This window comes from Indicator indicator, chromosome 2, assembly GCF_027791375.1.
Source record: "Indicator indicator isolate 239-I01 chromosome 2, UM_Iind_1.1, whole genome shotgun sequence".
NCBI classification, from domain to species: Eukaryota; Metazoa; Chordata; class Aves; order Piciformes; family Indicatoridae; genus Indicator; species Indicator indicator.
The window spans coordinates 45,626,759-45,650,618 of NC_072011.1; the positions used below are offsets into that span (position 1 = coordinate 45,626,759).

The 23,860-nt window shown below is 40.3% G+C and overlaps 1 protein-coding gene across 1 annotated transcript in view; it reads right to left on the bottom strand.

Moving 5' to 3' along the window:
* The window catches only part of TTC7A (tetratricopeptide repeat domain 7A), a 181,703-nt gene that overhangs the window by 129,832 nt on the left and 28,011 nt on the right, over positions 1 to 23,860 (bottom strand). The window contains exons 6-10 of the mRNA XM_054399317.1: positions 23,767 to 23,845; positions 20,359 to 20,519; positions 19,868 to 19,931; positions 8,936 to 9,073; positions 8,457 to 8,540 (exon numbers count right to left, since the gene is read on the bottom strand). Coding sequence (XP_054255292.1) covers positions 8,457 to 8,540; positions 8,936 to 9,073; positions 19,868 to 19,931; positions 20,359 to 20,519; positions 23,767 to 23,845 — 526 coding nt within the window. The remainder of the gene's footprint in view (positions 1 to 8,456; positions 8,541 to 8,935; positions 9,074 to 19,867; positions 19,932 to 20,358; positions 20,520 to 23,766; positions 23,846 to 23,860) is intronic.

A 23,860-nucleotide genomic window follows, 5' to 3' on the forward strand; every position in this document is an offset into this window, starting at 1 on the left:
GTAAGAGGCTTTGAAGTCTCACCAAACAAACCTTTTAAACAGATATGGTTTAAAGAAATGGCAAGCTTGCTATCAGCTGCCTAATGGGGGGTTATGCTTTGTTTATGGGAGGTCTAATGTAGGAGTTCTCAGCCTTGGGATCTTCATCAGGTTTAAGGAGATTCACAGCCATCCCCCCTTTGTTATGACCAACAAAGCACAAAGCTTGAATCAGATTATGGAGAGAAAACAATGCTTTAACGTTCAGCCATCAAAAAAGCGTGAGCTTTGTAAGAGACTTAGGAACTTCAATTACCTGAGTTGGGCACTTTCATCCTTCACATACGAACAACTTTGTTGTTTTTGCAGTGGAGATGGCGAAGGATATGGCCCTACAGTTCCATATTTAAATCCATTATCTATAGGAAGAAGTTTTTCTTTATGAATTTCTTCCTCACCTGTTTAATTGCATACAAGACATTTGAGTTGCTGGAACACGTCCAGAGAAGGGCAACAAAGCTGGGGAAAGGTCTAGAGAACAAGTCTCATGAGGAGCTGGTGAGGGAACTGGCTTGTTTAGTCTGGAGAAAAGAAGGCTAGGGGGAGACCTCATTTCTCTCTACAACTATCTGAAAGGAGGTTGTAGTGAGGTGGGCATCAGTCTTTTTCTAGTATCAGGTAACAGAATGAGAGAAAAAGGCCTGAAATTGTCCAAGGGAAGGTTTAGGTTGGATATTAGGAAAAAGTTCTTTACTGAAAGAATAGTCAGGCATTGGAATAGGTTGCCCAGGAAGGTGGTGGGATCATCATCCCTGGAGGTGTTCAAGAAATGTGTAGACATGGCACTTTGGGACTTGTTTTAATGGCTGTGATGCTCTTAGGTTGACAGTTGGACTTGACGAGGTCTTCTCCAACTGAAACAATTCTATAATTCAACAATATTTTTCTTCTGCAGAGATCACAAACATGTTCCACGTAATTTATGAGAAGGAAATTGTGAAAGGCAGTTTCTGGGAAGCAGCAAGCAATACTGACAATTGGCTGCTTTCAATACAGACTTCTGAAAGAGGTACCACATCCAATATGGTGGGGTGAACACTTCCTGATCCACAGTGAAAATTACACGGCAGGTATGGGAAAGGAGAAGGACAGAGAGGACACCTCTCCTACAAGGGAATAAGAAAAGGAAAAAAATTCTATTCTAATACAAAACACAACTCCCATTCCCCGCTTTATTATGTAACAAAGCATGCAAGCATACTCCTCAAAGACGCTTGCGCATGAGCACTACAGAATGAAGAGCAATTTACAGTTAATTATCTTCCTTACTTTTCCAAAAGGCTCAAGAAATCTTGCCATCAACTACAGTAAACACACAGATGCTGTCCAAATGCTGGTTTTCCTAGCCCACTCCAACATAATTTCCATTCTTTCCCCTGCTCTTCTCCCCCACCATACCAAAGCAACAGAAGAACAAAGATTCTTTTCAAATTTGTAAGATAAAGAAAACACAAATGTAAGTAAACAGAAGAACTTCCAGACAGTAAATCATGCCAGGCAGACTTGATACACCATAAACAGTTGCTCTTCTCTTGCAAAGGTTCCAAAAAGCTTTTTACTTTTTTACTTCTTTGATAATACTTTTTCAGACAGAATGGAATGTGCTCCTCAAGGTGGTGGTTTTGGTAGACAGCCTCATTCTCAATTCACCTGGCAGTTTAGTACAGAGATGATCTCCACAACTAGTACTGCTTTATATCTAGCATCAACCTGTCTGACTTTAAAAACCACACTCTCTCGAAGGGATTGTGGGGGACTGAGGGAAATCTTTCATCATTATGCAAGAATTTTAGTATTCCTTGTATCCTGCGAGTCACAGTCATGTAACTATAAATGACCTTGAATCACCAAAAGAAGATGACACAGAGTTGGTTTGGCATCAGCTTTCCACTGAATTTCTAGATTTCTATGAACACTTCAGCATGAACATTACTCCCCTAAGACACTTCTCTCAACACAAGCACCAATTCTCCCCTTTTTCTTTTACTTTATGTTTAGCAAATAAGAGCACTGGAATTAAGCAGCTTCAAATACCTGTTTTTTTAAAGTACCTCTTAAATTCTAAGATCAACAAGCATAAAATTGTTCCTGCTAATGTGACAAACATCCCACTTCACACTTTGTCAAAAAAGGAGAATTGAGCTTAAAGGCAATTATAGAGCCCATCTAGGTATTCTGCTCAACAGTCAGGCATCTTTGGAAATTTCCATTTTTTGTACTAATCTACAGCACACAGGCAAACTCCTTAGTAATCTTTCTTTTGCACCAAAGGAAGCAAACTATTGAATATTCCCTAGATAGCTGACCTTTGTAACAGGATCTTTAACCAATGAACGTTCAGTATTTTAACTTTCATTCCTCAGCAATGCTATTTAAGGAAGCATTCGAGCCCTCTGCTGCTCCCAAGGTTCCTGCCTTCCAATGCAAAGTGAAATGTACTCTTTTTTGCTGGTTGCCTAGCAACCAGCCTAAGCTTTTGCAAGGAAACCAACAGAAGGAACAGCCTAAATCATAAAATCCGTCTGCTGTTGCTGCAGAATTATGTATCAAATATATTTATAACTTTCCTTCTAACCTTCTGGAAAGCTGTATGTTGGCAGTGCAGGCCTGGCTGAGTCAAACTTGAAGCTCCTTGAAGCTGTTACAGACTTCTGCTTTTGCTGCACTGTTTAAATAAGGGAAAGTATTCCTTTCTTTGGGTGCAACACAGACATATGAGCAGTGCAGGCATTAGCTTGTCATTACTTGGCAATGGCCGGTATGTATCAGCAGCTTGCAAAGGGCTCCAAAATCAGAGTTCATGTCGGTATAAGACTGGTTTCAAAACTCTAAAAATGCTGCCAACACAAGCCCTGAGCAGGGCTGTTGCATCTCCGTTGCTGAGCAGCCAAGGAGAGCACAATGAATGACACTGCAAGACTGGCTCTGGGAAGAGGTGGAGCCCACTCCCTCAGAAAAACAGCTGAATGACAGATGCCAGGATGGATGTGATTATTTCCCTTTGTGTAACACTGCAAGCTTCTTGAAGCGTTGTTATTAAGAAAGCCATTCAGGTAGACAAGCATGACTCTTTCCTTATTTGCCTTAAAGGTGAACAAATGTAAGGGATACAAGCATAGAGGAGCATTTTGTGTAGCTGAAAACTGTTTTACCTGCCAGGTTTTGCAGGGTCCCATGCCTTGGTCTTAAATTGCCCTACTGCCAGCCTATCTTATCTACACAGTAATTGCCTCTATGGTGTCCTCAATAGGGGTTAGCAGGAGCTGTGGAGGATCTACAAGGGTGCAGTTTCTGAAGTCATGGAATTGCTGTGCTAAAGCCTGGTGGTGTTCTGTCAATTCTGGATGAGAGGAGCTGGATACCTATATGCCAGGCACTCTGAAATTCACAATGACTATCCATCAATCCCAGCACCTGGCCTCCGGAGCACAACCATTGCCCCCAGGTAACTGCTTGCAGCTCCACTGAGCTTTCACAGAGGATCTTCCCCACTGCTACTTCAATCACTGCTGAGCCCCTTCTTTACTCACTTTTTGTTGCAATTCATCACCTAAAGGGTGATTGGTAAGAGCAGACTATCCTCTCCTAGCAGATGCTTCAGACTGCCCTCAGATGGCCTGAGACTGTATCACTCTCCATCTCTACCCTCAAGAAAAACACTAAAGGTTTTAATTCACTATGATGTGTTGTGAGGGGTCTTATTGGGCAGAAACATTAAATATAAGCAGGAAAACAGTTTTGTGCACTGCACACACAAATCATAATAAACATCCACTGGATAAGAAAGATGAGTGTAAGACTGCTGTGAGTTCAATGGCTCAATTAGGGTACTCAGCACTTTCAGACTAAGTAGAATCAGTGTTCACAGAATAATTTCACAGCTATCCTTGAAGAATCCCTCCCCTCACCACCCTTCGGAAAATGGTACATCATTGTCTCTAAATACAAATCTTGTCTCTTTGGTTGATAGGTAGAAAAGAGGCACCAGCATTGCTTTGTGTTGTTCAAGTCACCTATTTTACAGGTCTACCTTTCTTTTAAACAGTATGACAAGCGAAAGAAGACATGATGTAGATTTACAAAACTTTCTGAAGCATTGTCAATTTAAGCTAGTGCCCAATCCCACAATACACTCTGAGTGTCCACCCCCATAGAGCTCCAGTAACACTTTGGGATACCCATGCTGAGACCTGTGTGAGGCCTTTAGGTGTGGAAGGGGACAGAAAACTGAATTTAAAAAAATTACATAACTGCTCCAACTGTTCCAAGGCCAGGGGAATGCCTGCAAGTGCTCAGGGACCCTATTTCAAATCCTTTGTGCTCGAAAGACATCATCTAACCTCAGATACACTGGTAGAGCGACCCTAGTCTGCAGCAGTGCAGTGTGCTGCTCATCTCTCAATTTCCAGTGGAAACTGCTTAGCTGAAAAGCAGCAGTAGACAACAAGTCTACCCCAAACAGCTGTCTCTCTCAGCACTATTGTGAAGACTACCAAGTCCTCTCTACTCTGTAAATAAGAGTTTGGTCCTTATTTTCCCCATTTGGCTGTATACAGGCCATGTTACTTCTGCAAAACCTCCTCACAAGCAGATGCAATCTACTGTGCTCGTTTTACTCTGGCAGCAAGACAGCAGCTCATCTCAACGCCTGAGGACTCTGCCAGATGGCACCCAGCTATCACACCACTCACCACTCAGACTCCAGCTTGTCTATGCATGGCAGCAGAGCCAGGAAGCTGCTATGTCCACTCAGCCTCTGGCTGTTGTAGTACCACATGGCAAAGGTTATTATCAGCACAAACAACTTAAAGCAGCTGTGAAGAGTTGAACATTCCAGAAGAACAGGGGTGCTGTATTAGACTTAAACCTTTCCCTTGCCTATCCAGATCTGCACATGGTGACACAGGACACCTCTCCCAATGTCCTTGCCATTGTCTATGCTTTCACAGCATTTCATCTAAAATTGCCTATTTGAATGTCACGGAGAACTGTAATAGTTTAAACAAACAATGTTCTTTTTGTTCAGAAAGTCTATAGCTCAGTATACACGCATTTCCAAGAATAGATGAAAAAAAACCAACCAGACCACACCATCTTTTTCATGATACAAGTAGAGAAGCACAGGAAAGTGAAATTGGAGTCACTCCATTATTTTCACCACTGAAGAGGATAAAAAACAGCCAGGAAAGTTATGCTTCTCTGAGCTTTTTCTTCACTGTTTCAGGAGGCCCTAAGGCCTTGCTTCCTCTGCAAGAACTCCCTAAAGTTACATACTTGTTTTTGTAAAGACAATGTTTTTTAGAATGTGTAAACTCAAGCCTACCTACAGTAATGAGCCTAAGTGGTGGACTTGATATTCAGACTGATTACTTGTGAAAAATGCAGTTACCATTTGGCAATGTTTTGCCAAACGCCAGGAAAGAGAATAGTTTGAAATTTAACTTGAGTCAATCTGAGGATGAATATGCAAAAGTAACACTAGTCAAATGGTGTGAAGAATAGAGAGCAAGATAGGATTTTACAGCACTTTTAAGAAGGCCAGAGTTTGCAAATCCTAAAAATACCTTTTATTTTGGTTTCAAAAAAAGAGAGTGACTCCAAAGTTCCCAGTATTTACACATTGATAAAAGTGTTCCTGTCATACTCAGGATTTACGAGCATGATTTTCTGCACAGCAGAACAAGTAACACTGCAGGATGTGACATTTGATTACCAAGAAATGAGATCAGGAATTGACTGTGACTGAGACAGGTGAAAACAGTTCTTTTACATGTAAGAGCTCAAGTGTATTTTGCATTCTGCAGTCTTGACAGACCACACTGTTCTCTCGTCAGTTCTTTCTGCTATACTGGAGCACTTACTTTTAAACGAACTCTGTCAAGCTGTGAAGCAGTATAACAATGTACGCCGCATCTCCCATTAACACGATGACGCATTGCAGAGTATACGACAGGAATCCTCAGGGAATACTTTGGGATTAGAAGTGAAATACTGCACAGATGGGGCTGTTGGGTAAGGGAATTCCCTCTGTCCCATAAAAGGCATTTAGAGCTTTTACATCAACAGGCAAGATTGAGCCATTTTGCCTTATAAATATTTAAAGCAGAGACAAAAAGACATGACATACTTGAAAATATGAAAAGATAGGACAGTTATAAAGACACAGATACTTGTGTTGCTTTTTTTTTTCCCCTCTTAGGTATCAAAAATTCAGTATCTTCTAGGGAAGGTGAAGAGGTATGTAAACACATAAGGACAAAGACAAAGTTCTCATATAAATTGTTAGGAGAATTTCCCCTCCGCCCCATACTAACCTAAGACTGACCCACAGCCACTCTTTGGATACATTCACTCTCTCAACCGTCAGCAGTTAAAAACTAGATTTGCTTTCCAGCGGGTTACTGGAGCTACAGCATTGTCTGCTGCTGAGAAGTAAGTTACACAACCCCTAGGTCCCAGACAAGTCTTGTGTCTATGGGAAGACACTGTGCCTTTCCATCATAGCCTATCTAGTCATTGTTGCTCTTAGTATCAAGAGATCAAGTGTCTGGAGGATTTGCAAATGCAGAGGGCAGCAATGTGCTAACTCCAGCTGAATGCCAAGGGAAGCTGCACCAGACCTGCAAACTCCCCCACCTGATATAGGCCAGTACAAGGTATTAGCACTATGGCAACAAGCTCATTGTTTAAGGCTTCCAACAGGAGCTTCGGATTTCCCTGTATGACTGAGACTACCCATGATTTTTATACTTACAATTGGATTTTTAAATGAAATTTTGAACTCTTATAGGAATCTGTGAGACTCTCTCTAAACATCTCCCTTCATCTCCCTGATGACCTAACGTGCTTTCTAAAAAATTCTGACATCTCCTTTTGATTATAACAGATCTAGCTGACTTAAGAGAGAACTGTGGAATCCCAGAACAGGGTCAGAGTTTTCAAGGTTCAACAACATATACCCTTGGTCCCTCACAGTGATCACTACTGACCAATATTTACTTAGAGTGCTCCACAGATTCCCAGTGATGCAGATTTCACACAACCTCCACAAGCAATCTTTTGCAGTGCACCACTATTCTTATTTTTTAGTGTCTTAATAGGAAAGACGAACTTACACTGCTGTAACTGGAAGGCATTACCTCTTGTCCTACTCCCCATAGACAAGATTACCCCCTTTAAAGAGCTCTTGAAGACTTGTTTCTCTCTTGGATTTTTTCTTCCTTTTAAGTAAAAAAAACAACTCAATTCTTTCAATCTTTCCACAGTCCTCCTTAGCCATCCTCAATTCTCTTGGTTAGACTTTCTCTTGTTTTGCCTTCTGCCATCTTCTTGAACTATAATGCATGACAACAGCCTTCCCAGGTAAGGCTTTGCCTATAGTCACAGATGTGAAGGAATGCCTTTCAGGCCTCTTCCAAGCTTTGCTGCCACTTATACATCATAATATGACAACTTCTTTGTAAAAGCATGCCAGTGTATATTTATCTTCCACTTCCACATCAAAACCACTGTTTCCAACTCAGCTCATAGCCATAACAGGACAGTAGTAATTATTGTTTCGGCAGATGACTGCTATTTGGTGGCCTCTGTCCAGTTCCACGTGGATTCCCCAACACTTTTTGGGCCTACAGCATTGGACTTTATTAAATGGCTGTTTTCATACAGCATTAATTTGCTCATGACTCCTGAAAGTTTACGTGTGGACCACCATAATGAACAGCTAGATTTTGTACCAACCATAGTTCCTGCAGTAAATCTACTATTTTAAGACTAATGAAAAAATAAATAGCTCCTGCTGCCTCTGCCTACCTTTTGCAATCAGACTTCAGCCACCTCAGTGGTTAACTGGCAACAGTTTTTGACAAGTACTACGCTAATTAAAAAAAAAAAAAAAAAGCTATGGCATAATCCCATGCAAACATTTACATATAATTTCTTCTTCTACAGCATCTTTTGCACCAAGCACTCAAAAAATATTAATCCTTGTAGGCTCTCTGTGAAAAAGCATTAACATTCCCTTCATCAGATGGAGAAACCACAGCTTAAAGAGAGTTTAAGTCAACCGCCCAAAGGCACAGCGAGTTGATGACAGTTTTAGACATCAGCATCTTTCTTAAACTTAATGTTGAACCCGCAGAGAACGGATAGCTGCATGATGCTTTTTACTTCACAGCTATGCACAAAATCAGTTTTCTCTTTGACAATGAGAAGGAAACACCAGATGGAAAGAACAGTTACTCAATACCAAATGCACACACTTGATCACAGAGTCTATAAGGAGAGCACTGTCCTTCCACACAGCTGTCTGATGACACCTACCTCCACAAAATACGACTGTGCACATTCAAACAAGTAAGCTAGGTACGCTCTAACAGACACAAATGTGCCCTTTCCCAGTCCTTTGGTGTGAACCTTACCTTTCCACAAGCCACCATGGACAGGGCAAGCTGGTACCAAAGATGAAATTCATCAAACGCAAACTTCATAGCTCTCTCCAAGCACTGAGAAAAAATGTTGGGATAAATATTAGACTTTTTTTTTTTATATATATATTTTTTATCAACGCTGCTGCTTGGCTCAGCAATCAAATCAGAGGAAACAATCTGTTGTGGCCCAGGCCCCCCAGGTGATTTTTTTTGTTGTTGTTTTTGTTAATGCGAGCATTTTCCTTTTCTTAATTAACAGGGCTTGCTAGCATACACCATCACTTCAAGTGACAGCCACTTTGTTGCACCTACACATAAATTACTTTAATATCTCAAATAGTTGGTGTACATTTCTGCCCTCTGCTGCAACAGGTCTGTAGCTGTTTCTGCTGTGTTTCATTTTCAGCTTCCCCAAAATGTTTGCCTGGAAGTTTCAAGTGGAAGCTTCCGCAGAAGTCGGGAGAAGGTACCTCAGAAAGCATGACATACTGCCCTCTTCTGCCCAGCGTGATACTGAGGAGGTCATAGACTGCAGAAGCATCCCGGAGGCTGACAGCTCGATCATCCTGCTGGTCTGGAGCTCGGCTGATGACTGCATCCCGGTTTGCCTGGGCACAGACACAAATGAAGCATCAGACCCCAAAAGACCAAGAGAACGGATTCCTCCCCATAGGAATTTCCACCCATGAAGCATAGCAGATTTATTTTAACTCACCCCAACATGAGGGAGGTGTTTCCATTGAGCTACTTTTTATCCACATGAAACAAATTTGAGAAGATAGCTGTATGCACACAGAGGAATTGCTAGGAATATCTCACTTGAACTTGTTTCACAGAATTAGGAAACAGATCCACTTCCCCAATATTTAGAAATTCAAGGCCATCCTTGAAACACAGTCCCTCATTACTTCAATTTCCTAGAACTATAAGAATTGCTTCCATGGTTGATACTTCATGTTCTGGCTCAGCACTTCATTTCTTCCTAATAGCACGTGGTTTTGTTCTTCTTTTCTGATACTTTTCTTTTTCTTTGAGCAAGTTGCCTTAGTGATCAGATTTGCCTGTCATCAATTTAATGCAATTAGAGGTCTGAGTCACACACCACCAAGTAATTTTTTTCTTTTTTAAAAAGGTGATAATTTTGCACCATCCAGCAGTGCATTGTTCAGGTTAAATCAAAATGAAGCATTACTTTTGAAAGAAAACAAGCAGTCCAGCAGTTTGCAAGTATGTCCCAAAATACCATATGCCATAGACTCAGATTTACCTCAAGAATCCAGCCTGTTTTCTGAGCACAAAGAGGGAGATTTCAATCCCAGAGTAAACAGAAAAATCCCTCTGATTTCTGAGTACAGAGGATTTCACCCAGGCTGCCTAACCTCTGCGAAAAACAGTGTTGGATCTCACAAAGCACTAGCACTGACTGATAGCACAGGTACACTGCCCTGGGCCCCTCAGCTGAAAGGGGTGCAACATCTGACATTCAAGTCTAGAGATCTAAAAGATCAGAAATTAAGATTACCAGCAGTTTCACCTGGGGCAAAGACAAACAAAACATTCCCTCCCTGAAGCAGGAAGGTTAGGAGATTTGTTTTATAATACTTACTACTATAACCTTTCATCTATTTTTTTTCTAATTGCAGGAAGATTTCTTTTTCTAAAAAGGTTAAACATAGGAATTAAGTGTAATAAAAATTTCCAGAATATACAGATCTTAATGCCCACACATATTTCATTATGATTAAGCTGCAGCTGTTTCATTATAATATTATCTGTGTAATGCCCCAGTTCCAAGCACTCTTCATCACAGCTTCCAGCTGAGACAGCAAACACAATTACTGACAACTAACACAATCACAACCAAGAGCTAAACGGTGACTGCAATTAAAGGTGAACTGACAGGTCAGACTTATTCTAGTGTTTGCACAAATATACTTTCACTAATTCTTGTAGCTACAAAAGTATTTTTCTTTTTCATGTTACTGCAAAAGACGTAATTTGTGATATAAAAAAACCTGTTCAGAAGAGTAGATTGCATGAGAAAAGGGAGCCAATTTTGAAAAGAGAATTTGCAACCAGAAGCATAGATGTCTACCTCTGTTAATACAATTAAACAAATAAGAATTTTTAAAAAATAATTAAAGTTTAGCTCTGTTTGCCTTTAACCAAGACTGCTACTTTAAAAGGAAAAAAGGAGTTAAAGGAACGTGTAGAACAACTCCGAGATGGCTACTTTAAGAGAGTTAAAGCATATACAGAGTGATCCTTATTTCCAAGGGAACCCTCCTATGTATATATACAACATGAACAACTTTTTCTGCACCCAGTACATTGTTATGATAATTGTTTGTAGCTACTGAGAGTGCTCCCATTCTCTGTAATCTCATCATCAACCTACTATTAGAGTAACCTTTTTTTGGGTTATCGATCTAGGGCCAAGCTGCCATTTTTAAGTTGATGTGTTAGTGCAGATAGAAAGTTAATCAGAGCCTAGGTCCCAGTAATGTCTGCTACCAGATACTGGTACTAGAGGGAAGACCATGTCCAAATCCTGCAATAAGCAAGAATGTGGGACATATTACAAGGATGCAACATTCTAAAATTGTATTCATACTGTACATACTTTACCTAAGCAGACAGCAGTTAAAAACAACATAGGCATGACTAATATTCTTTCCAACAAGATCATAAACCTGCTTATTTTGTTCAAGCTTTCAAATTTCAAAGCCATAGAAGGTCTGCAATCTATTACGCTCTATACTCGCACACATGAAAGTTGCCACTGAGCAGTCAGCTCTATCCCAACATTTTTAACACTGAAAATATTTCCAGTTGCTAATTTGAGCTGCTAAAACAAACCAAACAAAACCAAAACCCAAAACAAAATAAACAACCTCCCCCCAAAATCAAGAAGCTCTCATACTATCATAGATATGTAAAAAAAAAAAAAAAAACCAAAACCAAACAAACCAAAAAGCCAACAAACTCAAAACCAAAAGGTGCAAATCTCACAACTGACTGAAGAGTAGCAAGAACATGGAGTGTTCCTAACACAGTAACACAAAACATCGTCCCAAGGCTCCAAGCATCACTTACTGCTGCAGTGTTCAATATCAGAGGACAGAGAAGGGAATATGAATCACTATTTCTTGAAACTCAGTCAGGGAAAGAGGCATGTTTCTGTGGTCTGCCTCTTGTGGAAGGAAGGGTGCTGTGATCCAGATTACCATCAGTCTTTTTTTTTTTTTTTGTCTTTACCTTTGTTTATGTTTTTGTAAACCTCAGTTTGGCAGTGAGAAATCCTGACAGCTGCCGGAAAACAGTTGTGGAGTAACTGCAACATGGCATACACTGACTCTTTAGGATCGAGAATTTTACTTACTGAAACGTACATGAGGAGAAACTTCTTTACATTGAGGGTGGTGGAGCACTGGAACAGGCTGGCCACAGAGGTGGTGGAATCTCCACCTCTGGAGATATTCAAAGCCTACCTTAACACTATCCTGTGCAACCTGCTCTAGCTGGACCTGCTCTGGCAAGGGGGAGTCAGACTAGATGATCTTCAAAGGTGCCTTCAAACCCTTATCATTCTGTGATATTTAGTTTTGTATTTTAGATCGTATAAATTCTAATACATTTGCAACAACACTTTTTCAACATCTTTCTCAGTTGTTTCAGATCATTAATTTTCCTGAACATAAAAGGGTTATTTGTAGACCACTAAGCTCCAAACGGTGTATAAGCAGCAATTGCTAAACTGCTCTTACTGCATTACTTCCCCATCCTCCACTATAAGCAGCAATAAACCCTAGCTACAAATACACTTTCCACACCCCCAGCATGACTCTTCCCTTTAACCTGTTCCCACTGTCACAAAGACATGCCTTACAGCACACAAGCAGGATGGAGAGAGATGGTGAGTCATACCACTAAAAGAAGAGAACCTCTGTTCAAGCTGTTTTGTGGGATGGAGAAGGTCACTAGTGCTACCAAGAGGAGTGTCACCATCAGCAATCAGTGTAACTTGTGCTACACAGAGCAAAAATATACAATACCCCTTTATTTGGGGTATTCCTTAGGTAATGGAGAAACACAGAGATGCACCACATTTGCATATTTTGGGATGCATTAGACAATCAGACGTGCATGCAGATGGTACACACAACATCCAGCTTACTTGGGGAGGTAAGACACATCCTGTAGTCAGCCCAGACTGAGCAGCACACAGGATAGCAAGCACCCTCAGCCCTCCCCTTTCTGCAGTCCAGCGACACAGCCCCCCTGTAGGCCATATGCATCCAGCACAGACTGGTACCATTGATTATTGCAGTTTATTTATGGAATGTTTATTACATGTAGAAAAGAGCCATAGCAAATCTGAACAGCCGTTACCTCAGGAGTCATTACACATGCAGTTACAGTGCAGAAAATTAATTTTATCCCAGTACAAAGATGTGCTTCTTAGTAAAACATCAAGCAATCACATGAATTACAAAGAGCATATTCCATGTGGCAGCCCCTTCTCACAGCAATTAGCTATGAAGTATCCTTTAATTGCTCACTTTGAAACATGGTTCTCCCTGCTTTTTTTTTTTTCAAAGAAGAAAAATAATGCAAATAAAATCTTTAATGAGTGCCTGCTGCCTGCCTCCTAATTCATGGCCATTCTAATGTTCAACTTGTGTCTTTTCATAATAGACATAATTGCCAGATCCACTGCAACCCATCTATACAGAACAGCAGCATGTTTTACACAGTGTACTGTAATAATGTAATTGCTGTGATTCAATACTAGCATTAAGAGAGAGAAACAAATGCTATGTGTGTAAGATTGACAAAAAGCCTTTGAAATCATGCAGTGGTTTGATGCGTCTACTGCAAAGAAACAGGAAATATTTAGCCTCTAAACTCTGCATCTCCATTCTAGCTGTTTTGCCTGTACTGCCAACAAAACGAATGAATTCTGCACAACAGCAAGGACCCATTCACATGGAAAAGGCTTTTCACCTAAGTTACTGATGATCTCTACACATAACTTGACGGTTCCTCTCGCTAACACATACAGAGAAAACATTCAGGGTTGACTGCAAGTCTGCTGTGAAAATGGGAAGCAAGTGGGAACTGGAGGAAATACCGTAGCCTAGCTACTCCCAAAACTCTTCTTACAGACATACCACAACTTGCTCTACTTCAGACGAGAAGCACAGCAAATGAAAACTTAGTGCTTTGTGAACTGTGTGGCATCTGTCTCATTTCTAGTAAGCAACAGATCACAAGTTACTGGTAACCCATTCAGACATCTCAGCAAAATAGTACACTATGAACAGTTATCAAATATGACCTTATAGGTATATTTTATATCTCACCAGGTATATTTTAACATAATACTGTAGCTGAACTAATTCTGAAAACATCACCGAAAACCAGACAGACTTGTCCCCCCCAGCAAAACAGTCCAACAACCCTATACAAGAATGGGAAAAAGTACTGAAGTTTGTTTATGGATACTGTCTTGGGTAACAAAGTTAAACGTTTCTTGTCAATAATCTGCATTTATGATCTTCCCAAAATTTGGATCCTCCTTGAATGTTTGGAAACAAGACTTGGTATTGCAAAGCAGAAGTCAAGTTCTCTACCCTGCCTCCAGCAACTGACATTGTAACTATTTATTCAAGAAGCAATTAACAAAGGTGGTCTATTTCCCACTAGAAACATCCTGTAGTGCATCTTTGCAGGTCCCAAACACATAGCTTTGCCTTGGAGAGCAGTTTAAGAGACAGTCAGGTTTGCTATTTTAAGTGCATGATCATGATTTGGCAGGAACCAATGGAGCAGGTAATCCTGCCCCCAGTTGTCTCTCAGCTGTCATAGTTCAATAGCCCTTAAGGAAATATTCACAATGGTTATTCAGCTGTTGTATCACCACTGGGCTTGGTATCATTAAATACACCAAAAAAAAAAAAATCCAACCAAAAAAAACCAACCCAAAACCTAGCAACCACAAAACAAACTCTACAAAAACAAACAAAAAAATCCCTTCTCCTTTGCCAAGCCATTCATTAGACAACATTATTTTAAAGTTAGGAACCATAGGACTAAAAGGTTTTAATCACATTTATGCTTAAAAATACGTAAGTCTAATTTTATTCTGTTAAAAAGCACATTTACAACCATGAATTTGCTCTCATCAGTAAAAAGAACAGCACAAATCCCTGTATCTTCCACCCTCACCATCTGCTCTGTACCCTCAGGCTCTCCAAGGTCAAACTGCCTTTAGGGATTCCAATTGCAGGTGAGATGGGGGGTAACATTTCTAAGCTTTGCTACATAGGCATAGAATGTAATCGTTTTAGATACAAAGAGCTTCATTTCCAGTATGAATGAAGTGAACACAGAGCCAGAAAAAAAAAGAAAAGTCCATGCTACCTGGTATATTTGGTGGACCAAATCAGTCAGAATCCCCAGCTATAAGAAGCAGCATTGCCAGGGATGAATAAAGGGATTTTTGACTGTATGCTGGACTTCAGATTCAAGAAGGGAAGATTTATATGTGTAAATTGTTATGTAGGGCCCTGGCATGGCCCAGTACAAATCCAGACAGGCCTTAAGCTGTCTAGACAGGGTCCCTTTCTCTCCTCTCCTTCCTGCAGGTAAAAGGGCAACGCAGGGAAGAACAACAAAGGGGACAGGACTCCTGTCTGTCTGGTAAACAAGATGTTTATCTGGATGAGAGCACGTAAGCTGACCACTGCTCCCACAGATTCAAGGGCCTCGCTTCTGCCTTTTATTGTTATAGCCTGGCAGAACACCTTTCCATTGGGCAGCTACACGTTAGCTTCAGTGCCCCATTGGGCCAACTGACCTCTGGCAATTTGTATATATACAAGTGACCACGTAGTCACCCTTGCCTTGCCTTGCTTCAAGCCTTGCCGCCTCGAGTTGCCCTGCCCTGCCTCGAGTGCCTGGTCCAGAGCCTGGGATAAAGCCACAAGCCATACACGTGCAAGCCAGAGAAGCCACGAGCCTAGAAGCCAGAGCCACCTTAGCCTGCTTCCCCTTGCCACCACAATCGTGCCATGCCTCAGTTTATCCAGGAACCAAGCAAGCGCCTGTCGCCAAGAGTGTCGTTAACTGCCTGCCGTCCACTGAAGCCAGACCAGCCTGGGACCATGTGGTAAACCTTTCCTGCTGGCAATCCACCATGCTGCACCTTACGAGAGCACCCCAAAGCTAACACAGCAGCAGCAGCGTCCTCCCATATGGGAGAAACTAGCTGTGAGTAACTAATTCATTGCCCTTTGGGTTTAAAGGTTCTTACCGAGTCTCTCCCTGCTGTAACTGAGCGCTACCTGCTCTCGGGGACCTTCTCTTTTCCAGGTTACTGTTTCCTAGTTTGCATAGAATTATTGTATTTGCCCCGAGATTGCATATTTCCAATTGTAAATATATCTTCCAACCGTACAACGATCCTTGTTACGAGTTTTGGCATATTTCAATAATAAACGGTTACTATTTTTATTAATACCCATTTGCCATATCGTTTATTATTTATTGTTGTGAGGGTAATTTAAAAATATTCCTCCCCTTGACCATAACATAAATAAAGAGCACCATTTTTTTTCTGCTTTTTCAAAAGTAAGCACAAAAAGTAATAGAAAGTGTTCCATTTCTGGCTCTGAGAAACTTCCAGCTAACATTAAGAGACAGTGGAGTCAACTCAGAACACCTCTGAGAATAGTTATTAAAGTAAACAAAACTGTATCTAACCTCCCTTGCAGAATTCCTGATGGCAGAACCAGTGCCATTGCCACTGGTAGCGCAATGCAGAGAAACTGCACTGCAACAGATCACAATATACCCTCAGTATCCCCCACCCAAACACACTGACACCAATTTTGATGGGATAAACACAGTTAGAAAGAAGACTACTGGTTAAGAATAGGCAAGACCAATTTTTTCCAACATGTGATAGGAGCAGATCATTCTACCACAGCCTGAGCTTTGTAAAGGCTGTCACCAGCTGGCCTTCCCCTTGGACAGAAACAGAGCATTTTCCTCCTCTCACAAACTCAGCCCATCCATGCCATAACTCAGGCTATACCTAAAGAATGAGAATTTAGCCAGGAGGCCACAAACCCCTCTAAAAGTCCTGACTGTGGTAATCCTCAGGCTGCCTGATTTGTTTCACTAGATTCCTTCATGAGAACTCTAGAGCCAATCACCCCGACAAAGTAACAGCTGGGTTGAAGGAGAAACACTTGCCAAACTCAACAACTGAGATGCTTTTCATTGTTTATGGAGATGCCTTAGCTTATGAAAATAGGTTCACATTTTCAATAGGACAGAAAGAACACAGGAGGCAAAATCAGGAGAGTGCCAGGAAGAAACAGGCCCTGAACTTTCATTGCGTTAATATACCAAACAGAAGCATCTTCAAAGCTGTGAAAGAGGCTACCATGTTATTTGGTCATCTGGAAAACTTTTACATACTTAGGCTTAGAGGCAGGGTGAGTGAAATAATGAAAGGACCCTTAACTACCCTTCAAAAGATATTCTCATTTCATTAGAACATGCAAAGCGGCTCCCTTCCAGTAAAGGGATAAGAGGAAAAGCTGGAGCAGCATCATAAGCCAAAACCCAGCATCAGTAAGAAACAGAGAAGGCTTTCTACAACGTAGAATCTGATTCACAACACTTAGAGGAGATTGCTTTCCTCTCTCTCCTCCTTACAGGAACAGTTCTTGTAAGGCCTATAGGATCATCTAGGGAGTCACACAGATCCTGGTGTGAAAATGGGAAGCAAGTGGGATAGGGAGGAACTACTATAGCCTAGCCACTCCCAAAACTCTTCTCACAGACATACCATAAATTGCTGGTTAGCTTCAACTTAGTAAGACAAGCAAACAGAAAAATAGATTTAATTTTATCATCAAACTACCTAGCAATGACCTACACCCTACCTGTGGTTGGCTCAGAGTAGGGAAAGATGTTCCAGATCTATAATTCTTGAAAAAGTTACCATGCCTCCTTTTCATTAAACTTATGACATGTTTACTTTGAGGATCTCTGATGATTTATGCTACTCTGCAGTACATCTTTGCTCTGTGTCCCCTCCATACGTTGATAATTCTTCCATTCCTTCTCCCCCGATTTTGTCCCCCTTGAGCTCACTTTGGAGCAGCAAAAGTAGAACAGGCATGTGGAGCAGCTGTTAAGCTTTAATGTCCTGCAAAAGAGTTATAATGACATAGTCACTCTTTTGTCTCTTTAAAAATCAGATAGAAAAAGTACCTTTCTGGCAAGCTTTGCTCTGACAGGGCAATCAAAGTGTCAGAGAAGCAGGAGAGCTCCCAGCAAGCCATCCTAATTGTACACTTCTCTTTCATTTTAAGGGGTTCATAATTATGAATACCGAAAGAAAGCACAATCCAAGAGCACTAACTACACTGCTTACTGGCCTACAGAAATATATCATTATCGCTTGCCACTGACATGCTCTCCAGGAAGAAAAATGTTTTATTCAGTTGTTATATTATCAGGGAGACCTCAACTGGAAATCTGCTCCTGGTTAACCTGTTTTCTACAAGTTTTGGCAAGTTTAAAACAAAACAAAACAAAACAAAATATTTCAAATAAACAACAAACCTGCATCTGACAAAACTCACTAGCCTACAAAGCCATCATGGAAAAGATGTCTCATGTCATAAATCAAATAAAATTTCCCCTTCTTAATACTATTACAGTAAAACTAGAGGAAAGTATTTATGGATAGCAAACACATGTAAGAATCAGATTGCTCCCTATGTTCTTTCACTTCACATTCCTGTGGTTCCTAAACGTTCTATACACAGCTATATTTCTGCATTTTTGTTAAAACAATAAAATCCTGCAAGCAAATCAAAGTGCCTTGCATCTACTTCCAGAAAAATTCTATATATAGAAGACAGCACTTAAGCAAACAAACTTATTTATTCAACCTTGAGGTCAACACAGCAGCCTAGTTCCTATCAATGGCATTTTCACACTGTTTCATCCATAACTGTTAGATGACCAGTTTGCCATTTAATACACTATTGGATAAACCAGGTATAACCCTCACCAGAACAAGACTAGAGTTCAAGGTTCTGAAAGGCCTTTCTGACTGAAGCTCAGTCCCAGGAGAGGCTGGAGCAGCCCACTCCTGCTTGGCTTGGCCCTAATAAGCCCCACTGACATGAGTTCTGATTTTAATACAAGTGCATGCAGTGTTCTACAAACCCTCACTCCTGGAGTCTCCACTTCCAATGACAAGAACTTGTAACTGCAGAAAAGCCCTTGAAAACACAAAGCACATGTGCTGCATAGGCTTTTTCAGAAAGCACTGAAAAGTACAAACCATACTAATGCTCACAAGTATGTGGGGTTTATGTCAATTTAATATTTTTTAGAGGGGGGCTGTCTAGACTCTTCAATTTTCCCCAAAATTTTAAAAGCAAAAAACATTACATTACCACATTCTGAAGAAGATTGTAGGAGAAAGGAAAGGCTTGTGCCAGAAGAACCAGAAATAAAAGAACTGAACTAAAACAAGTTTCCACAATATCTCTTTTCAAGCTGTCTGAAAACTCTGTAAAAGTTATTAAGAGGGTCATTGATGCTTCAAGGCTTTCAAATCTCACTTTGAGCTGTAAGAAACTACTTAGTATTTAAAGAAAAGCAACTTCCTTTACACATTTTCAGAAAACATACCTTACAAATTTTTTCTGTTCACATCATCCCAAAACATGAAAAAGATCAACTATTACCATGCAGTTTTCCATGCAGTTGTCTTTAACCATCTTTTTCCTTTCCTCTTACAGTTTTTTTTAAAGCAACTGATGTTATAAATAGAAGACTTATTTCACTGTAGTTCATTATAGATGTTTCTGCATGTGACAAAACTCCCTGTATCATCAGCATCAGAAACTGCTAAGGATCACTTGGGACTAAAGCAGCTAAAATATTAACCCTGCAGACTACGGAATGCAAGCAGAATCCTGCAAATGCCAAACAGCAGATACCACCATCATTCCTGGCTTTAGGCAAGGCTACCTTCCTCTCGTTCTTGATCTCTAAATCCACACAGATGTTTTGAATGGAAACATCTGTCTACTGATAATATATCTGGATATCAGAACTTGCATGCTACTATGGTGAACACAGTCACTTCCTTCTTGACTATCACCAAAACTTTACACTGATGTTCTAGTTAATAAATGTGGTGTCGTTAATAAAGGAATAATAGCATTTCCTGCTCAGCAGCTGAATCCTTGCTTCTGTTTATCTAGAAAAGATTCTGTAAACAAAACCAACCAGAAAACCTGACATGGAAACACTAGATATTCCTTTGTGCTATTAGTATTAGAAACTAATTTTTGGCTTACCATGGATTCACTGATTAAGAGGAGAAGAAGAGACTCTTCTACGTTGTCTTGAGGGCAGTATGCACTGGAAGAGAGAACATTTTTCTGAGGAAGGTCAAGAGTTATCCCATCAGCCTCTTTCTCGTTTCACAAGAGGAGCAGTAACTTGAAACATCTCTTGCATAATTCATTTGCTAGGCAACACCTTCTTTTGCAGGTTCACACAATTAAAAGCTCAGCAATACCTTCTAGTTGAGCTACACTGAAGCATAAATAGGTTATTTCCATTTCATAGAAAAGACAGCTATTTGGTTGGATTTTCTTACTTTTGGAAAAAAAATAAAGATCACTCATGTTTTAATGCTTTATTTTTCCATCAAGCTTTCTGCTGGGAAGTTAGGAACACAAAAAACTATTACATGAATCAGTGACATAATTAGCAGTACGAAGGAGTATTCAGACACTCTCCTCCCTCTTGACAATAAACTGAAATAAAAAAATAGAACACTTACTTCTCGTCTGTGTAGAGCTCAGGCCTCCGACAAAGAACATTGCTAACGTAAGACTGATCTTCCTTGTTCATGAACTCAGGAAGCGGATCAGATAAAGGGCTCCAGTAACAGTCTTCACTGAGGGAATGGAGAAGTACTTGGGCTAGTTGTTTGGCTGCAGTCTAGAGATTAGCAAACAGCACAGAAAGAGATGCATCAGTGAAGCCTTCTCTGACACAAAAGATTCAACCCTTCCCATGTTCTACCTTGGGAAGGAGATGCACCAACAACATGACAATACCACTTTTCAGAAAGTTAGAATAGCTGAAATAGCTATTAAAAAGTCTGCAGTGGCAGTCCTCCCTCCTCTGAAATAGCCAACCTTCTGTATTTACATAGTCTTGCTGCAAAGCTGTAAGAAAAAAAGTATCAAAAAGGTGTAACAGCGAAGGACACTTTGGTGAACAACGACAACTGATTGCCACAGGGACAGCAGAGACAATCTCACAAACATTACTATTTTTGAGTATGATGGCACTCCACTGTGTTCTCCATCTCAGATTTTTGTGTGCAGGTCTCAGCCCAGAGGCTACTTTTATATTAGGTTTAAAAGATCAACCTTTTATATGTTACTATCACTCTTTCTGCAGCCTTTTATACCTTAGTCTTAGTACTACTTCTCTCTTTTTGTTGCAGTAATGGAGGGAGGAGAGAAGACAGTTAGAAACTTTATATTGGGACAGCAACATCCCAGTCACTTTTTCAGTCATCAAGTGACCAAGAACTCCAGTTCATAGACAGCTGGGCCTAAAGCGGGCTTGTGGCAGTTCCAAAACTACCTTTGGCATTTTTTCCTGTCCCCCAACCAACAAATCTCTCATTTTTTTTGCGCTGTAAATAGAGGAACATGCAAACAAGCACAGAGACATGAAAAATAGGTGACATCTTCTATGAATTCTATGCAGCACAGCCCTCTAAGCTGTAAAGCATATACTGTACAGAGCCAAGGCCAGGGGAAACTTCAGCTCTCCTGTCCTAATGCTTCTAAATATTATTTTGGAACTTCTCCAACCACTGCATATGTATTTTATATGCAATTTATGTTTTGAGATGTATTGTAAGGCCACTGAGAGTTATTTTCTTTTAAATACCAGGATAGGTACAACTGATAAACTGAAGCATTATTCCACTTAATATATGACATCTCCGGCACCAAATAAATCATACTGAGGTTAAAGTTCCTGTTACCAGATTCAGAAAAATAACTTATTTGGGTGCAAGGTTCTTTAGTTCCATCCACCTCACCACAAATGCAATCATTGAATTAATCTAAAATGTAGCCACAGTAGCATGTGCTCTTTCTTAAACACCAGAAAGGGAGGTTTCATAGGTGTACCTAGCAAACGGCAAAACAATCTAAATGTACGACAGTGCCTCAGAGAAATACTGTCTGTCACACACAACTCTCTTGAAACCCCAAGACATGCATGCCTACTGACAAGTTACAGAAAGTCATCTAAGTGGGTTTTTCTATGCTTTTTATAGCAAGTAACTATGAGCAAAATGGCCTAGGGCTCTGCAACATTACCCAGTATCATTTTATCATCTCAGTATGCAATTATTTAGTCAGTCCTACCCTGAGGAGCCAACTCTCCTATATGGTTTTCCTACAGTCTAATAAGGGAGGGAAAAATAATATGCCAGCCACAGAAAGATTTCTACTGGTTCATGCAGAAGTAGGAGTACAATTTTTGCTAAGCCTTTCAAAAAGGCAAGCACCAAATACTTTTAGTGTCTTTGATTTTAACATAGAGTACAGCAGCTCTGTAAATTAACTTCACTCTTGTTTTGAATAAGACAAAACAAACCAGAAAAAGCCAAGACTCTGATTTATATTTTTGCTGCCTTAGGCTAAAAAAAGCATCATTATGCTTGAAGAACACTGTGATCTCATAAATTAGGGGGGAGAATTTTTTTAAATTATGTGCTTCACTTTCATGCTTGAAAAACTTGTTTAATTAGGCACTTTCCTTACTTTGCCCTCTTTGACAGCTCTTTAAAAATAAGTATGAAAATAAAAATTCTAGTAAAATGGAATTCCCAAGAAGAAGTATTGGATGAATGAATACTTTTAGATTTCCTCTTAAGGGATAAATTCCTCAGGGGTGTTATACAGCTCTCCCCAGTTGCATAGGGACAGGAGCATTTGAGTGCCATGTTCTGAAGTGGTATAGGAATAGCAGATGGTTAGACTTATTTCAGCAAAATGCTGCAACAGGCAAGCAACCAAAATCCCCTGAACTCTGATTTCAATTTGGAAAAGATTGCAACTGTTGGGAGTGTGACAATTGTTTAAGTCACCTCTTCTAATTCCCTGCACAAACTTCTGTATGCGTCTGTATTCTCGATTAGGTATGTACAGTGATCACCAAAGCAACAAGAAGATTCATTGGAACAGAAGTTCCAAAACATGCAGATGGGCAAAAAAGCACCCAGTATAGTCTTGCACTTTCTTTTTCGCTCTGCATTTGTGTGGCAGCTAGATACATGTTGGTCTATCCACTGGAACCCAGTACTCTGCATCTCCAAAACCCATGCAAACCTATGCAAGCCCATGCCTACCTTCCTTGCCAAAATTCTCAGGAATTACACAAAACAAAGCTGAACTAAGCACAAAACAGGTTCTGTTGTATCAAAATTAATGCTTTTAGGGCTGCAAAGTTTCCAAGACTGCTATTCTGCATGTTGTTGACCTTGTCACCTCCTGAGTACTTCAGGATAAGATCTTTTAAAGGAGAGACAAGGAATAACCAGTTAAAGGTCTAATGAAGTTAAACAGGCACATAAATAACATCTTCCATGTTTTCTTTACCAGAGACACCTAGGATAACAGGATGCAGAATGCCAACATTAAAAAAATACGTATATATAGAAAAAGAATTTTAAACTAATAAAAATTACAATCACTCTGTACTGTACTGAAGGGAGCTTTACAGGAAGAACAATGAAGCACTTGAATCTAAAAAGGCACTGCTTGTTGCAAGAGCCAGAAGAACTGAATGCTTCTACAGGCAAATGTAAAAAGGAATGCATGTATACACACTGAAAAGCAGGAACAAAACCAAGACATTATCACCTAAGGACAGAACTATCAAACTAAACACATCCACATTTCTACCAGGGCTGGTAAATGCTCTATAAAACCCAACCCAAACCCAGATGGCCAGGTCTGAGGCTTGTAATTTTGAAGCAGGCAGGTCTTTGAATTAAGTGCATCACTTGATAACATCATTTTCAAAAATTCAAGCAGGAGGTGAGGCAGCAACCAGTCAAGTGAGGACAAATACATTTTTGTCCTACTGCACTGGTTAATAAAGAGAATTCCTGCAGAGCAGATTATCCCATCTTCCCATCTCCCATTTCCCTTACCATTTTGAAGGTCTGAGTAGCTTTTGTTTCCACAGTTCGTAGTATTTCTCGCAGACTCCTCATTCCTTTCACAATATTTCTATGGGGAAAGCAG